Genomic DNA, 19,233 nt, shown 5'->3' with positions numbered 1-19,233 from the left:
ATCCCTGTAGTAACAGCTGCCCAGTGTAACGTGTTTGTTTCTGTGCAAAGTATTATAAGCGATGTGTACAATAAGTTTTACCATTTACCTGCAGTATGTATAAATGCAGAGTAGAGTTCTCTTGGCAGGACAGGGTCTGGAAGGTCCCGCAGGAATGCTTTGAGCAGAGCAGACACATCATGCACACATGTGTCCTCCCCTAGGAGCACATCACCAGATACAGCAAATTCTTCCCGCAGCTGGTTAGAAAGACTATGTATTAGAAAACTGGCTTAAATTCAGCAAGCTTCACACTTTTAGTTATCCAACTGAGTTGACAGATAAGAGCTAATAGCCGACTGGTTAGTATAGGGCATAGCACATTTTTACAATTATACCTGTCTCCAGTATTAAGGGTAAGGGCACACCTTGAAAGTCGGGGAGATTTAGTCGCCTGGCGACTAATCGCCTCTTCTTTGGGGCGACTAATCTCCCTGAATTGCTTCCCTGTGTCTTCCGTCTGCTTCAATGAAAAACGCCTGCGCCAATGCACTCGCAGCGCTTAGATTTCTGAAGTCGCCCGAAGTTTACTCGTGAGGAAACAGTTCGGGACGATTAGTCACCCCAAAGAAGAGGCGATTAGTCGCCTCTCCCCGAATCTCCAGGTATGCCCTTACCCTTATAAATGTGCAGATTGGGTAGCTCTACATTACACAGTGAATACAAACAAAATAAATACAGATATGGGATCTGTTATTCCGAATGCTCGGGATGTGGGGTTTTCCGGATAAAGGATCTCTCTGTAATTTAGATCTCTATACCATAAGTCTACTAAGATTTAGTTTAAAGTCCAATTGGCTGGTTTTGCTTCCAATAAGAAATAATTATTAGGGATGCACCGAATCCACTTTTTTGGATTCGGCTGAAGCCCCGAATCCTTTGCGAAAGATTTGGCCCAATACCGAACCGAATTTGCATATGCAAATTAGGGGTGGGAAGTGGCAAAATTTTTTACTTCCTTGTTTTCTGACAAAAAGACACGCAATTTCCCTCCCCACCCCTAACTTGCATATGCAAATTAGGATTCGGTTCGGCCAGGCAGAAGGATTCGGCCGAATCCTACTGAAAAAGGCCGAATCCTGGCCGAATCCCGAACCTTAGTTGGGATCAAGTACAAGTTACTGTTTTATTATCACAGAGAAAAAAAAAAATTTTAAAAAAAAATTATTAACATGTATTCTTTCATACCCCAAGCGCTGTTGAATAAATTGATTTTGTGTACGTAAAGAACATACAAAATTACCTACATAGTGACTAGTAAATTATACAAAAGGCAAAGAGGGTCCTGCCCAAAATACGTAAATATTTATACTGAAAATAGAGCATATGGGAGAAGGCCTTTTTGTAATTCTGAACTTTCTAGAGGAGTTTATGGGATCCATTATCCAGAAATCCGTTATTCAGAAAGTTCCAAATTATGGAAAGGATGTCTCTCATAGATTCCATTTTATCCAAATTTTTAAAAATGATTTCCTTTTTCTCTGTAATAATACTGGTAATGTACTTGAGCCGAACGATAATTCCCTGTTGGGTTTATTTAATGTTCACATGATTCTCTAGTAGACTTAAAATGTGAAGATTCAATTTATGGAAAGATCCATAACTCTGAAAATCCCAGGTGCTGAGCATTCTGGATAACAGATTCCATGCCTGTACCTGTATTTACATTATTGCAAAAAGTAAAATTTACCAAAAACCAGATGCAAATGTAAAAACATTTTCAGCACTAGCAATAAAGGCCCAGAGAGCTTGTTATTTTATTCGCAAAGGTAACCACTAACAAAACATTCTGAAAATAAAATCCAAAGATAATAACTCTATCCAAAGTAATGGAATAAAGTCCTTATGTCTGCATGATAAAATCACAACAACACTCCCAGCGATTTTACTTCTGCTGCAGAGCAGGAAACTGTCATTTCTAGAATGAATCTGTTTATGAAATGGAGCCTTAATGCTTTTAGAAAAGTATTTCACGCTACATTCTTGCACAGTTTGTTCTCTTTAGAGCTCTTGAGGAGACTGCAGCTGAACTCTGTGTAATGCTACACAGAGAAATCAGGCAAGTTATGTTTAGGAGGCATGAAAGAAACTAAAAAGCTCCTGCTATTTAATAAATACAGCAAAAGCATACTTTTACATGACTCACAATATACGCATGAAATTACAAGTAAGAAACAAGAGACATGAAAATCGCTCCTTACAGGCTCCGCTGTTAATATATAATAAAGTATATAATATATGTAATATATACTTAGTGGAACTGGTTATTTAAGCCACACTCATTGCTGATGTCAGTGTATAGTTAGGCACATAGCCATGCATGCCTGTCCTTCCTACTTTGTGGCAATTGTATGGGGAGAACCCTTTCCAGTTTCAGCACAATAATGCCCCCATGCACAAAACCAGGTCTGTACAGGATTGGTTTGCAGAGATAGGAGTGAAAAAACTTGACTGGCCTGCATAAAGCCCTGACCTCAAACTAAATAAACATCTGTGAGCAGGGCTGTATTTATATATAGGCACCCAAGGGCATATGCCTTGGGTGGCAGATTTAGAGGTGCGACCCTGGGGTGCCTATATAGCAAATTCTATTTTTTTTGGAAAAAATAAAAAAAATCTTCCCAGCCACTGGAGACTTGGTTAGGTTAGGAGTGCAATTTTTGTGCGTCACCAGTGGAAATGATGTAATAAATGAGTGTGATGTCACTTCCACAAAAATGGGGGGCACTGACATACAGGGTCTAGAGTGCCACTGAACTAGGGTTGCCTTCTGTCTGGTTTTGACCTGGACAGCACGGTTTTGACCCGGACAGCTGTTTTTTTGAAGGGCTGCCCGGGTCAAAACTGACTGCCTGTTTTTCCAAATTAGGAAAGCCAGGCAGGATTCCCTATGATTGCTGCGGCGATTGGTCCGATCGGCGCGGCAATCATAGGGAATCCTGCCTGTCTTTCCTAATTTGCCCTGACCTCACAACACGCCCCCTGCTGCATCACAGCCTCACCCCCACTGCGTCACGGCCCCATCCCCTGCCAAGATTTAACTGGGTCAAAAGGTGGCAACCCTAAAACTGAACCTAAATATAGCCCTGTCTGTGAGATAAATTGTAGAACACACTGCGAGCCAGACCTGATCCCCAACATTAGTACCTAACCTTAGTAATGCTTTTGTGGCTGAATGGCAGTAAATTCCACCATTTGTTTCAATATATTTTGGAAAGCCTTCCCAGAAGAGTAGAGGCTGTTATAGCAGCAAATAGAGGACCCTTGGTTTAGAGCTTGTTAATTAGTAATAGGATGATTATCATGGTGGTTTATGGCAATAATCAGTTGAAGCAAATGGCTGTCAATGGGTTAAGTGCCTGCAATGATTCTTTCTCCCACAAACCTATATTTCTTAAATCTCTTAAATCTAAGGACCATTTTGCTTATTGTAATTCCTAAAATAATGGACCACCAAAAATCAGTAATCACGTGGCTTGTTTATTTTTCTATGACTCGCTGTTAACATTTAGCAGCTGTAAGGCTTTTCATAGGAACAGTAATCCTGTACTTTCACATTCTTTATGGGTGCACTGCTCACATTTACCCAGGGAAATCTAATGCACCTTTTATGGGATTTGCTAGGCATAGAAGCTAATATGTTACTGGGATTGAATTAGCTCACAAAATTATATTTGTAAGTAATATATACTTTTGATTCTTTAAAGGGGACCTGTCACCTAAAAAAAATATTCCAAATCCTATTTCATCATGTTAGTCAAGCAAAATGAATTTTTTATTTTTCAATTCAGTTAGCTTTTATTGGCAAATTCCAAAGTAGACAATGACACGAATGACATTTTAGACTGCACAACAGCAGAAAAAAGTGTTTTGTATTTAGTATTACATATGTTTACAATCATATAAAACACAAAATGATATTCAATATTAAATATGCTCCTGTTGCACACCTTTGTTGTTAAGAGCAATGCACTGCACACCCAACAGAATACCCACCACTAACATCCTATTCATATAACAATAAAAGACTTAATAAAATAGTGGAATTATTCACTAAGCATTAACAGTTTGGATTTGGGGAAATTTATCAACCCATTTATCCCAGATTTTATGGAACTTATGGAACTTATCTGGGCGAAGAGTTTCCAATGGGTCGTCATTACTAGCCTGCAATAACACTGCATATAAACTGGAAATTAAGCCCCTAGTGGATGATCTATTTAAATAGGTGAGCAGCTTATTCTCATGGACCAGTATAGCCTTTAAATGATGCGTAGCCATAAGGGCTTGGCGCACTCCCAAATATTGAAGCCACAGATTACCTGGCAATCCGGTAGACTGTTGCAAGTCCCTAAATGTAGAGATGCCCCGTTCAGACCATATTTCCCCTATTGTAACAATGCCTTTATCAGACCAGACTTTCATATTACCTATTTGGGCCACTTTGCAAAAGTATAAATTATTCCATAATGGAGTGCGGGGATCTGTATGTTGCTCTTTAGTAATTTGCAGTGCCATTAACCATATCCGAGACATATAACGAAGCATGGGAACAACCAACATATAGGCTGGTCCTCCTTACCAGTTAGTGATGCCCATATATCTTTTAGAGTTTGGTGACAAATAATAATAAAACAGATATCCCGGCATTGGTCTTAGATCTCATTAAAGTTACTAATTTCAATCTACACCTAGAATTAGCCCATAACAGTTGTCTGAATTTGGAGTTAATTTGTGTAAAAATAGCCTTAAATTAAATAAATATCTATAATATGGTACCAGAATTTGGCTAGTGCTGAAGGTTAATGTTTAAAACATAATAAATATCTATAATATGAATATAGGATATTGGAATAATATTAACAGGTTGCAGCACTTAATGCCAGACAGTGGCTGTAAATGCTAACAGAATCATCAAAAGGATGCAAACATAATTTTTTTCTTTGTATGAATAATGTTAGATTGCATCCTCAATATTGATATATCTGTTGTCACACTCACCTACACAGACATAGAATGACAAAATAGTTTACACGTTTTGAAAATGGCTTGACATACCGCAGCTGAAACTTTACTTTAGGTCGTCTTTCTATGGTATTGGCACTTACTTTGCTTCCACGGGGGAATTTATTTCCTGGTACTCACCTAAAAATTTATATATTAGAGGTTTAACCACATCATAAAGACGCATACAACACTCACTTGTTCAACTCTTTTCTTTGAGCTCCCGATTCTGAAAATTCCAACAGTATGCAGACCTATAACATAAAAGTCATTAAAACTATATTCATTTCATATTACTTTGTCATTGTTTGATTTATGTGTCTTGAAATGTTACTTATCTATCAGATTTACTGTCTTTCACCTAACTTAATAGTTATGGGATGCAACAGTGTTTGACTGATTCTAATTCTGGCATTAGGACCCTGGTACAATGCACTGATCAATAGTAATAAGATGGGTCCAAGGCTACAGTGCTCTAAGCATGGGTGTCATTTTAAAAAGCTCAACCAGAAGGATTTTAGCTTCCATTACTGGGCAGTGGTTTGAAAGAGAGACAGGAATCTGAATGGAGGAGGGTCTTAAAGGGGTGGTTCGCCTTCAGGTTAACTTTTTGTATGTTATAGAATGGCCAATTCTAAACAACTTTTCAATTGGTCTTCATTACATTTTTTTTTATAGTTTTTTAAAGTGGACCTGTCACCTACACATAAAAAGCTGTATAACATAAGTTGTTTGCAAATTAAACATGGAACCCAAATAGTTTTTTTCATTAAGGCATCCATACCTGTTATATAGGCGTTTAAATATCTGAGCTGTCAATCAAACATTACCGGCCCCGCAGTCAATTACTTTCACTTTCCATTCAGCCCTTCCTAGATGTCACTGCACTTCTCACATTCCCCCTCCCTCTTTACACTCTATTGTTGTGTAGGGCAATGTGTATGGGCATTAGGTCCCCCAATTGGGCACATACACAAGATTTTGGGGTGATACACAACTTGTCTTAATAGCATTGTCCACAAAATGGCTCCTGCCTGCTTTCTGTGATTGTGTAATTCCATGACTGAAGGAAACAAAATTTAAATAATAAATGAAGTAAGTTTTATTTTGCTCAACTAACATGATAAAAAATTATTTGGAATTATTTCTTAGGGTGACGGGTCCCCTTTAAATTATTTGCCTTCACCTTCTGACTCTTTTCAGCTTTCAAATGGGGGTCACTGACCCCATCTAAAATACAAATGCTCTGTAAGACTATAGACTTATTGTTACTGCTACTTTTTATTGCTTATCTTTCTATTCAGGCCTCACCTATTCATATTCAATAAAAATCCAAATACAGTAGAACCCCCATTTTACAGGGGATCAGAAAAATGGTGTAAAATCCAGAAAATTTGAAATCAGGGAAATGTATTATGCATAATATATAGGTGGGGCCACAAAACAACAATGTAAAATAAGGGAAATGAGATGTAAAATGGGGGTTCTACTGTGACTCAAAAACCGCAAATAAAAAATGAAAACCTAGCGGGAGCATAGGGAGAAATTTGTGTAGGGAGGAGGGTTTTGGGTTTTTGGAGAACTGGGCTGATTTCTCAGTCGGCTACAGGCTCTTTGCTAGGGATGGGCAGCACCTCAATGATGATGGTGCAGCTGTTTTGGGAGAGAAGATGGTTAGACGGTTGGAGGAGATTTTAAACTAGGCGTGGGGGGGAGGGTTCAGTAAAAGATTCAATGGAAAACAGGTTAGATGAGATAGTGGGCAAAGAAAGGGAAGATGGGGGAAGAGATATGGCTGGGGGTACTATTAAGGAAAGGGAGGACCACATGTCATATGTTTAATATTGTACCAGTATTGAATGTATGTTTGCAAATGGAGCAACAGTACTGCCAGATCAGTTAATGGGAACAAGTTTATAAACTTGTTGAATGAAAATTTTATGGCACAGGTTGTTCAGGAGTCAACCAGAAAAAATGATATTCTGGATTTAGTGATCTCAAATGACCCAGAACTTATAGCAAATGTGCAAGTCATTGAACCCCTGGGTAATAGTGACCATAATGTTATATCATTTAATGTCTGGTGCAAAAAACAAATATATACTGGGGCAACAAAAAACATGAATTTTGGAAAAGCTAATGTTAGTGCCTTGAGGGCTGCCTTACAGAGTATTGATTGGGGCAGTACGTTTTCCGCTAAAAACACAGAACAGGAATGGTTGTCAATTAAAATATTAAATTACTGTTCTCAATTTATTCCCTTAAGGAATAAGTGTAGAAGCTCTAAGAATCATCCTATGTGGCTTAAAACAGAAGGAAAGAAGCTAATAGGAAAGAAGAGAAAGGCATTTAAAAACTACAAATCTGCAGAAATCTACAGAAGCTGCATTTAATGAATATAAACACTGTAACAAATGTTGTAAATCAGCAATCCGGAAGGCAAAGAAAGGAAATTAAGAGTTAATTGCGGTGGAGGTGAAAACTAACCCTAAAAAGATGCAGGTTGAGAGTGTTGCTCCATTAAATAATGGTACCAGTATGGTTGTAACAGATCCAGAAAAGGCAAATGTGCTAAATCAGTTCTTTTCTACAGTGTAAACAAAAGAGGAGTCTGAGTTCCCAGGCTCACTTTATAGCTGCACTAATGGCTCAGCTCAAGCTAGTCAGTGGCTGACTCAGGATATAATTCATAAAGCTTTAATAAAAATTAATGTAAACAAGGCTCCAGGGCCTGATGGCATACACCCCCTGGTTCTAAGAGAGCTAAGTTCAGCCCCTATTTCTGATTTTCTCAGATTCACTTTCATCTGGTATGGTGCCTAGGGATTAGAGAAAAGATGATGTTATTCCAATATTTAAAAAGGGATTACGATCTCAGACTGGCAATTACAGGCCAGTAAGTATGCAAATGAAAGTTCAATTAGGGGATTAGGTAGAGGTCCTGGCCTAGCCACTCGCCAGTAATATACAATTTGAAAAAGATTGACGCCAATACCTTGTCTGCTGCAAATGGGGGGTTCCCAATCTTTATTCCATGATGCTCATGACGCTTCACAGTGATCAAACGTTTCTGGACCGCATGGCCCCATCGTAATTGAGGAAGGGCCATGCGGTCCCGAAACGTTTGATCACTGTGAAGTGTCATGAGCACCATGGAATAAAGATTGGGAACCCCCATTTGCAGCAGACAAGGTATTGGCGTCAATCTTTTTCAAAAGGCCAGTAAGTTTGACATCTGTGGTGGGCAAATAATTTGAAGGCTTGTTAAGGAATCACATTCAAAATTTTGTCCTAAGGAATGGCATTATGAGCAGCAATCAGCATGGCTTTATGAAGGATAGGTCATGTCAGACAAATTTGATTGCTTTTTATGATGAGGTAAGTAAGATGCTGGACAGTGGGGGGGCAGTAGATGTGATCTATTTGGATTTTGCCCCACAATCGACTGCTTTCTAAACTAAGGTCTGTTGGGCTTAATGAAATAGTTTGCACGTGAATAGGAAACTGGCTGCAGGATCGGGTACAAAGGGTGGTTGTTAATGGTACATTCTCTACTTAGAGTAAGGTTCTTAGTGGGGTCCCTCAGGGCTCGGTATTGCCGGGTCCACTTTTATTTAACTTGTTCATTAATGACTTAGGGGAGGGTGTTGTAAGTAATGTATCAGTGTTTGCAGATGACACAAAACTATCCAGCCCAACTAATTACATCCAGGATGTGGCATCCTTGCAACATGATCTTGACAAACTGGCAATCTGAGCAGCTAAGTGTCAAATGAGATTCAATGTTGATAAATGTAAACTCATGCACCTGGGATGTGAAAATATCCAAACCACGTATACCCTTAATGGGACTGCACTAGGCAAATCCATTATGGAAAAGGACCTTGGAGTCCTTGTAGATGATAAACTTGGCTGTAGCAAGCAATGCCAGTCAGCAGCATCAAGGGCAAATAAGGTCTTGAGCTGTATTAAAAGGGGCATAGAGTCACGGGAGGAGGGGGTCATTCTTCCACTGTATAGATCACATGTAAGGCCCCATCTAGAAAATGCAGAATAGTTTTGGTCTCCATCACTCAAACAGGACATTATTGTATTAGAGAGGGCACAGAGAAGGGCAACTTAGCTGGTAAAAGGTATGGAAAATCTTAGCTATGAGCAAAGACTGGCCAAATTGGGGATGTTCACGCTTTAGAAGAGGCACTTAAGGGGAGATATGATAACTATGTATAAATATATAAGGGGATCATATAATAATCTCTCTAATGCTTTATTTTCCAGCTGACACAAGGTCACCCATTCCGATTAGAAGAAAAGAGGTTCCGCCTAAATATTCGGAAGGGGTTTCTTGCAGTGAGAGCTGTGAAGATGTGGAATTTTCTCCCTGAATCAGTTGTACAGGCTGATACATTAGATAGCTTTAAGAAGGAGTTGGATTGCTTTTTAGTAAGTGAGGGTATACGGAGATTGCCATTTTGGAGTCAGGAAGGAATGTACAAGTTGATCCAGGGACTAGTCTGATTGCCATTTTGGAGTCAGGAAGGATTTTTTTCCACCTCTGAGGCAAATTGGAGAGGCTTCAGATGGTTTTTTTAAAAAAAAAAACAAAAAAAAAACTAAAAGGTTGAACTTAATGGACGTGTGTCTTTTTTCAACCTTACTTACTATGTAAATTGTCTCAGAATATCACTCTCAACGTCATATTACAATTTAACTCAAAAGTGAACAACCCCTTTAATAAAAAGAGAAGCAATAAAAAATTAACATGCTTGCTGGGAGAGACCTGCAAGGGATTTCAGAGACCTTCTCTTATTATTGGGAAGTAAACAAGTAGATTTTTGGAAAGCGCAGCAGATTTAGGTGCATTATGCATGACCTGTTCTTTCAGTCAAATACTTACCGTAGCTCTCTAAGTGAGAGCAGCACCTCTCCACAATTCTTGGAACTTGCTTATAAACGGGGTTCATGCTTAAGCGCTGGCTGTGTTCCTTTCTTTGGTCCTGGAGTTCATTCGAATGTGACAACTGCAGAGCCTCCAACAGACGAGCATCTCCATTATCCAGTTCTGTAATGGAATCCACTGAAAGAGCCCCCTGGGTAGTTGGAAACAAAGCCATTGATATAATTTACATTTGAAATAGCTGTCACGGTGAAAGATGGAAAAGAGTATTGTATTTTTCTATGTAAGCAATGTGTTTATACTAAATTGAAATGGAATGTAAAATGCATAAAGTAGGGGCAAACCCCATTTTTTGCACAAAATGCAAAACTTTTGACTTCACCTTTTATTGTTTGTGCTAGCAGCTTCAAGGTGCATATCTTTGTGCCCCATTCTGGAAAGTCAAAATATTTGTGGCTGAAAGTGAAGCTGGGCTACACGGGGCTGTTTCTCCGCCTGTGTATAAACGCAGGCTGAAAAACAGCTCGTCCACTTCTGCTCTCTCTTGTTTTTGCACCCCGAGGTACTCTTTCAGCTTGGGTGCAGACACATGGAACAGATTTCAGTGTGAAAATAGACTCTGGGTGTAGCTCTGTGTGACTGCACCCAGAATGACCCATTGCCTCTCAGTGCAGACAAAGAAGAGGGGCAGATGTTGATGTTGATCAGCTGATAAACGAAGGTTCAAAATTAGCCCCGTGTGGAAGTAAGTATAAACTGGAAGTGGGTGTCCCCGTCACGTGTGAGAACAAGGTACTTACCACCTTCTGAAACCAGCCATTAAGCAAAGGGCTCACAATTGCACTAACTCATGGAACTCTTTTGCACAACTGGTACAAGGGTGCACACCTGCACTGCAGCAGGGTATGGCTGAATTGTGATGCTGAGGCACTCCCATCCACTTCTTTCTGTATCTGCAGGGGCATCGGCTTGTATGCAGGCATACGGAATGGATATGGGCATAAAGTGTAAAAGTATGTATTTTCATACCATTATTTACTTTGTGTTTCTGCACACACTGCAGTGCCATCAGTGCAGATACAGGAAGGAGCAGATGGGTCTTTTCTTGGTCTTTGGAGAAATTGCACGCAGAGAAAAGTCAATATACATTCCTGTGTGCCATTAATAGACCAATGACACCAAGAATTTGTTTGCACTGACAGATGAGTTATTTGTCTCCTGTACATGTAAAACTATATTAAGTAAAGCAGAAGTTTAGCATTGCATTTGTTATCAGAACTCTGGTCCTGTTCCCACTGACTATTTTGTCCCATGGAATGTTACTAGATACACGCTCATATATGGTGTCAGAAACCCCTGCAAAGCAAAACCAAAAGTAAAAAAAAATAAAAATGTAATGCTTTTAGATACAGAAAGTGCAGACTCAGTGGTATATTTAAATAGACCTTTAATTTCCTTACTGGCCCTTTAATAATTTTCCTTTCCTCTATCAGTACTTCCTGGTTATCAGCTTTACCCTATGTGTTTTGTCAGTATTTTCCTTACTATCTGTTCTTGTTATCCACAGCTCCCCAGCGGTCACTGCCTTTTATCCCCCTCTGCATCCTCCCTGCTGTTTCTGTCGCTTATTTAATGAGTTCCACCCACTGTGCATATGCCGTAATCAAACCAAATGTAATAGTAACAGGTTTCGCCAACGTAAGACTACTGTTTTTGAAGCTTTAATTTATTAACCTGTATAAAGACAGGAAGTTCCCAACTAATGCAGCTGGTCCACATGACCTAGAACATAGCACTGCTTTTCAAAAACAACCAATCAGTAAGTTTTATCAAGAAGCAGGGGTACAGGGGGGGACAATTAGAAGCCAATGATTAGCTGGCAGTGTATGGGGGTGTAAATATGCTCCAGAATCTAGGACAGTGATCCCCAACCAGTAACTCACGATAGAGTCCTGCAGTGGGTTAGGTACCCGTGGGTTACCTGCAAAACCCTGCGGGTTGTATTTTCGGGAGTGGGTATAGACGCGGCTCGGCGGTTCTTCGGGTTTGCGGGTCGGGTCGCAGGTCTTCTCGATATCAAGTTTTACTCCTTTTTTTCTGATCACACGCGGCGATTCGTTTTCTCAAGTCGCCCGAAGTTGCCTCACGAGGAAACTTCGGGCGACTTGAGAAAACGAATCGCCGCTTGTGATTAGCGCAGGCCATTTTTCATTTTAGCCAGGCGCAGAGCGAGGGGAGGCATTCGGGGAAGATTGGTCGTGGAAAGTAGCGGCGATTAGTCGCCAGGCGACTAAATCTCCCCAAATCGCCCAGTGTGTCCCAGCCCTAAATGTGGCTCACAAATAAAAAAGGTTGGGGACCCTTGATCTAGGAGGTAAAATGGGATTGGACTAGATTTGTGTGCCATTAACCTAAGGGCATACGGAGATAGGCTGCCAAATAAAAAGTACAAATTATTAAATATAGCCATGTTTACATATGAATTAGTTACAGAAAAAAACAGAAAATGTTTCTTTAGACCCCAGTGAACTTACAAGTACATAAGAGGACATTATAGACAAATAGCAGGGGACCTTTTTACCCATAAAGTGGATCACTGTACCAGAGGCCACCCCTTTAGACTAGAAGGAAATAAATTTCATTTGAAGCAACTTAGGTGGTTCTTTACAGTCAGGACAATGAGTTTGTGGAATGCACTGCCGGGTGATGTTGTGATGGCTGATTCTGTTAATGCCTTTAAGAGTGGCTTGGATGATTTTTTGGCGTGGTTTATATAATTTATGTTAAAGTATGGACTTACTATGTTACTATGTAACTAAACTGATGTCAAAGCCAAAAGTTCTCTTATCTTATCAAATTGTAGCAAGCTGTCTAAACACACACACAATTCCACAGCCTTGTGTGCCACTGCTATTCATGCCTCCTTTCCATCTATAAACATACCATTTAAGGCAGCCATACGCTGCCAGATTTACTTGTTTGATAATGTCACCATGTTGGCGAATTTTTGTGAAATTTGGCCACACATGTGCAGGGCTCAATTGGGCTGATCCAATCAGACCATACACTGGGGCCTTTTCAAATCTGTTGATTGATATCTGGACAATTTCCTGGCAGATATCAGTCAGGCAGGACCATTGAAAGACCCATACAAGGTCCAATTAGCTGTTATCTGCCTGGGCATGGCTTCCTCAAAGCGATACTGACACGTTCCTATAAAAATTATAGGATTGTGTGAGTATCAAGTAAATGCTGCACCCGTAATTATTCCCCTCAAAGCCCCCTGCAAAGCTGCCCCCACAAACCTGCATTGCCCGACTCTCCCAAAAGACCTTCTGAGCAGTTTTAGTGACGCTGGGCTGGGGGCAGCACGATCCTTCCATAGGCTGATTATGAATAAAAACAGGAATTCAGCCTATGTAAGAATTCGACCCTTGATAAATATGCCCCAAAGAATGCTACTGTAAAGGTAAAGAAAGTCAAAAGTACAATATATCATATATACATTCACTACACTACCCAAGTAATGCCAAAAAGAATAAATCCAAGCTATAAAAAGAAAAAAAGAATTAAAGGAGTCCACTGCACGTTCTATTGGAAGGATTGTTTGGTTAGCACACACTTAGAACATAAGAGCACTAACAGAGAGAGAGAGAGAGAGAGAGAGACAGAGAGACAGAGAGACAGAGAGAGACACAGAGAGAGATGTTTTGGCGTATTTATGTAGATAGAGAGATTGGGCAGATTTTATGGATGAACCTGGCTGACAATCTATGCACACTGTTCATAGATTGTAAGCTCTTGTGACCTGTGTGCTTCCCCTAACACTATGCAGTAGTTACAGTGTGCTGTGGGAGATGATGGTGCTACATAAATCCTTAATGTCATTTGGCTTCTGTATACAAAGTTCAACAGCAAGCCTATTAGATACACATAGCTCACCTGCTGTTATATCACTACACTCCTCAGCATTCAACAGCTGGGAAAGACGATATTGGATAACATGTAACACGTGAAGAGAAAGAGGTGGGATTAGACAGTCATAATGCCAGTTAATTTTAGACTGCTGTAAAACTCAACAGCCCTTAACAATAATCCTACGGCTTGGCTTAAATGATGACCTTTAATGGATCAGAGAGGAAATTGCCCTGGTTTATATGCACAGCAGTTGAGGGCTCAGAAACACAAAGGATCTACAGTAAATATGGTAGAAATAATATTTAAATTGATTTGGAATAGGAGGAGGAGCTATATCGACATACGTCAGGGGACAACATAGTAATAAACATAACAATAACAAAGGAGTTTAAAGTCTGTATAATGCTTAGCAATGAGAGTAAGGGTAGTTCACCCTAAAATTAACTGTTAGAGGCATATTTATCAAGGGTCGAATTTCGAATTCATGCGAGTTTTTTAAAACTCTGATAAATTCTAAATTTGACCAACCGAAATGTATTAATAAAATCTCATTTTTTTAACTCTGACTAACTGAAATGACACCGAAAATTCTAATCAAATTTGATTTGAACAATAAAAACTCCATTCGAATTTAAAAAACTTGATTCGAGTTCTATTCTCCGAATTAACTCGAATGTCAGGAAGGCTGCAAACATCACCAAATTGATCCCTGGATCTCTCCAACTGACTTATACAGTAATTCGGCAGGTTTTAGGTGGCGAATAGTCAGATTTGAGTTCTTAAAGAGCCAAAGTATGATAAATTCCAAAATTCAAATTCAAATGAAAACTTGAATTGAGTTTGGATAATTCACAATTGAGCGTTTCGACCAAAAAATAAATTAGAAAATTCGAATTCTCACTTCGACCCTTAATAAATATGCCTTTAATGGTGTGACAAGTAAAGGTATGGGACCTTTTATCCAGAATGCTCGGGACCTGGGGTTTTATGGATAACGGATCTTTCCGTAATTTGGATCTTTATACTTTTTATTTTTTTTAGTTTTATAGTTATTTGTATTTTTCTTCTGATTCTTTGCAGCTTTCAAACGGGCGTCGCTGTCCCCTTCTAAAAAAACAAATGCTCTGTAATGCTACAAATGTATTGTTATTGTTACTTTTTATTACTGATCCTTCTATTTAGACTCTCTCATCTTCATATTTGAGTCCCTTATTCAAATCAATGCATGGTTGCTAGGGTAATTTGGGCCCTAGTTACCAGATTGCTTAAAATGCAAATTGAAGAACTGTTGAATAAAAAGCTAAATAACTCAAAAACCTTCAATGATAAAAAATTAAAACCAATTGCAAGTTATCTCAGAATATCATTCTCTACATCATACTAAAAGTTATCTGAAAGGTGAACAACCCCTTTAAAGTCTACTATAAAACCATGTGAACATTAAATAAACTGTTTTTTTTTCCAATAAGGATTAATTATATTTTAATTGGGATCAAGTACAATGTACTGTTTTATTATTACAGAGAAAAAGGAAATCATTTTTAAAAATTTGAATTATTTGATTATAATGGAGTCTATGGGAAAGAGCCTTTCTGTAATTTGGAGCTTTCTGGATATCGGGTTCCCACACCCGTAGAATTTTATACCAGTTTGGTAAAGTTTTAATAGAAAGGCACAAGCACATCAAGCACAACGTTTATGATTAAAAGAAATTTGCATAACTGCGAACTTATTCAGAAGGCAAAACCCCCAATCTGAAGCCTCTCCAATTTGCCTCAGAGGGGAAAAATGACTCAAAATGGCAACTGGACCAATCAACTTTGTATTTTCTCAATTTCTAAAAAGCCATACAACCCTTTCCTGAATCTGTCTAATGTTTCTGCCAGTACGACTTTGGGAACAGAATTACACAACTTCTCAGCTCTGTACTTCTGTAAAGAAAAACATTTTCCTTTTTTTAATATGAAACTTCAGTAGTGTAACTAGATGTTACTGGGCCCTCACAGTAAATCAGTTTTAGCCCCCCCCCAAAAAAGAATCCAGATGTTGTCTTTTTTACAAATATATGTTGAAATTGCTCATTAATTAGGCCTCATGGGGCCCCCTATACCCCTGCCCCCCCCTCTGCAGTAGCAGGGTCTGCTTCCTCTGTAGTTGTGCCCCTGTGGAACCTACTTCCTTCTAATCTGAATGGAATCCCTGCCGTCTGGTGGAAGGATCTACTGTTGAGTAAGGAATCTGTGAGTTTATTGTATGGTTCCCCTGTATGTAAGCAAGTCTATTTATACATAGTTAACGTAACCCCCCCCCTGCCTTTTTTTTTCAGTGTAAACAATTCCAACTTAGCCAGCCTTTTCTCATAACTCTCCTTACATTGTATCAGCTTATTCACTTTTCTTTGGAATTTCTCTTTAATATCCATTTTATTCTATTTGGGGGTTTCCCAGTGATTTGAAATGACCCTCTCATATTAGCCAGTTAGTAGCTAGGGTTGCCAGTTTATCCAGATCTCTCTTTAGCATGGCTTTCCACCTTTTTTTTATACCTGTGACAGATGCTGAAATGTTTGCATGTGTTTTTAGTTATAGGTTAAAAAGAAGCAGAAAAGGAAGGCTAATGAATAAAAAAATATACAAAATGACACATAACAATTAGTTGCAAAAGCTGATTTCATTAGGCCCACCTATAAAATTTTTAAAGTTGATTTACAGATGAACTTCCCCTTTAAATATATAACTGAATTGTATGGTCCCCTTGTATGTAAGCAAGTCTATTTATACATAGTTAACATAACCCCCCCATGCCTTTTTTTCAGTGTAAACAATTCCAACTTAGCCAGCCTTTCCTCATAACACTCCTTACATTATAAATCAAAGGAAAGTAGTGGTGACGAACTGCAATCAGGCACAGAAGACTGTTTATTGAACACGACATGTTTCAAGCATAGCTCTTTATACATTTGATAAAGAGCTATGCTCGAAACATGTTGTGTTAAATAAACAGCATAAATGTTTGCAGCAGTCTTCTGCGCCTGATTGCAGTTCATCACCACTACTTTCCTTTGATTTACCTTGGGTTCGGTGGACGGAAGTGACGGTTGGTGAGCTGATTATTTGAAATCCCTAAACTACTTCTATTTGAACTCCTTACACTATATCAACTTAGTCGATTTTCGATCAAAGGATTTTTATTCGATCAAAAAAACCTTAGAAAAGTGCTGTGGAAGGTCCCCATAGGCTAACATTGCACTTCGGTGGCTTTAATTTGGCGAAGTATGAAGTCGAAGTTTTTTTTAAAGACACAGTACTTCGATTATTGAATGGTCGAATATTGGAACGATTTTTACTTCGAATCAAAGTCATTTCAAAGTTGTAGTATCCTATTCGATGGTCGAAGTATTCAAAAAATTACTTTGAAATTCTAACTTTTTTAACTTCGAAAATTCACTCGAGCTTAGTAAATCTGCCCCTTAATGAATAACTACACAATACATATGTACTACTTACACAAACATCTATGATAAATGTGGAAATTGTTAGAAGAAGCTTGAGGCTGGCATTATAAAATCCATTAAGGGGAGTAATACTATAAAACACAGATGCAGTAAGTGAGAGGAGTGGGCAAGTGATACAGTATAATTTGTAATGGACATATTTGGCACAATTTATTTAGTTTGGGGACAGAAGTGCCTTCTCTGCAACTGAGACTGCAGCATCTGGAACCGATTTCCTGTTATTCTCCCCCATCCCTCTCAAAAGGTTATAAATAAACAACATTCCAAGGAAAGCTGTGGGAACGGGCTAAAGGGACTGGAATGAGTTAGAACAGAAATCAGCAGAAAGATATGGAAAGAAAGGTGTGGTGCCAGACAAGTAATCTGAGAGGATTTATTGTTATTATTTATTCACCACTGCAATTAAACAGAGAAGGGAGAGATATTAACAGAAGGGATGAGAAGAAAGATCAATGGATCAGTGATTAGTTGTGCTTCTAGAGGTGTGAATTGTAGCAGCACAGGGTGCTGACATAAGGTTCAGCTATAGAACACGTGAAAAATGTTCCCACCTGTGTTTGGGTGTTTGGTAGTAAAGTTTCCTTACCATGTGCAAGTGAAAATGACAAATTATAATGGTTTAGTTGTACACTTTTATCTCCATACACAGTCTACATAAATAATAATTGCATAAAAAAGTAATTTATGTGTAGACTCAGCACACACTGCCGGCCACAAACAGACCTTTTTCATTAGAGGCAGCAGTTCTCTTTGGCACTCAGTCCATTGGATGACCAGTCAGACTGCCATGTTCATATTCCAGTCTCTTATTCAAATCAATGCATGGTTGCTAGGGTAAGGTGAACAACCCCTTTAAAGGTGAACTAAACCCTAAAAATGAATGTGGCTAAAAATGCCATATTTTATATACTGAACTTATTGCACCAGCCTAAAGTTTCAGCTTGTCAATAGCAGCAATGATCCAGGACTTCAAACTTGTCACAGGGGGTCACCATCTTGGAAAGTGTCTGCGACACTCACATGCTAAGTGGGCTCTGAGCAGAAAATGAGGTTGCCCTGTAATATAAGCTGATGCTACAGGGCTGATTATTAAATTCTGATACTAGTTGCAGTGGTTTCTGTGCTGCCATGTCGTAATTATCTGTATTAATTACTAATCAGCCTTATATTGTGACATTTCTATTCTATGTATACAGTAAATTGTGAGTGGGTCCCTAAGCTCAGTAAGTGACAGCAGCACAGAGCATGTGTAGTGAATCAGTAAAAAAAAAGATGGGGAGCTACTGGGGCATATTTGGAGATACAGATCTTAACTGCTAAAGGGCTGTGGTTGCCTTGGGCTGGTACAAAAGCCCAAAACATAATGTACACCATTTCTAGTCTACTTCTTTAGTTAAGCTTTAGTTCTCCTTTAAAGGAAAGGTTAAAACTAAGTAAGCTATATCAGAAAGGTCTATATAAATACACTAGTAAACCCTCAAAGTAATGTTGCTCTGTCAAATAAAACCACCACATTTCTTTCCTTCTATTGTGTACACATGGGCTTCTGTATCAGACATCCTTTTTTCAGTTTAAACCTCCAGGGTTTGGGATTGAACATGCTCAGTTTGCTCCTTTCCCCCTCCCTACTGTAATCTGAGCTCAGAGCTATGGGAGAGCAGGGAGAGACTCGGGCAAGAAGTGATGTCACAGCAAGCTTATATGGCAACTGCTATCATAAACAAACAGAGACAAGGGGGCTCATTTATCTACACCGGGCAAATTTGCCCATGGGCAGTTACTTATAGCAACCAATCTGTGATTAGCTTTTTGAAGTCAGCTGCCAGTAGAACAATGAATGCAGCAATTTGATTGGTTGCCA

At 39.0% G+C, this 19,233-nt stretch overlaps 1 protein-coding gene across 1 annotated transcript in view; it reads right to left on the bottom strand.

The window, feature by feature from the left end:
- The window catches only part of arhgap36.L (Rho GTPase activating protein 36 L homeolog), a gene marked incomplete at its 5' end in the record, with an annotated part of 46,231 nt that overhangs the window by 12,795 nt on the left and 14,203 nt on the right, over positions 1-19,233 (bottom strand). The window contains 3 exon segments of the mRNA NM_001127736.1: positions 89-239; positions 5,242-5,297; positions 9,941-10,133. Coding sequence (NP_001121208.1) covers positions 89-239; positions 5,242-5,297; positions 9,941-10,133 — 400 coding nt within the window.

The sequence above is a fragment of the Xenopus laevis genome, chromosome 8L (assembly GCF_017654675.1).
Source record: "Xenopus laevis strain J_2021 chromosome 8L, Xenopus_laevis_v10.1, whole genome shotgun sequence".
Taxonomy (NCBI): domain Eukaryota; kingdom Metazoa; phylum Chordata; class Amphibia; order Anura; family Pipidae; genus Xenopus; species Xenopus laevis.
The sequence above is the reverse complement of the archived record's forward strand: the minus strand, read 5'-3'. Positions and strand labels throughout refer to the sequence as shown.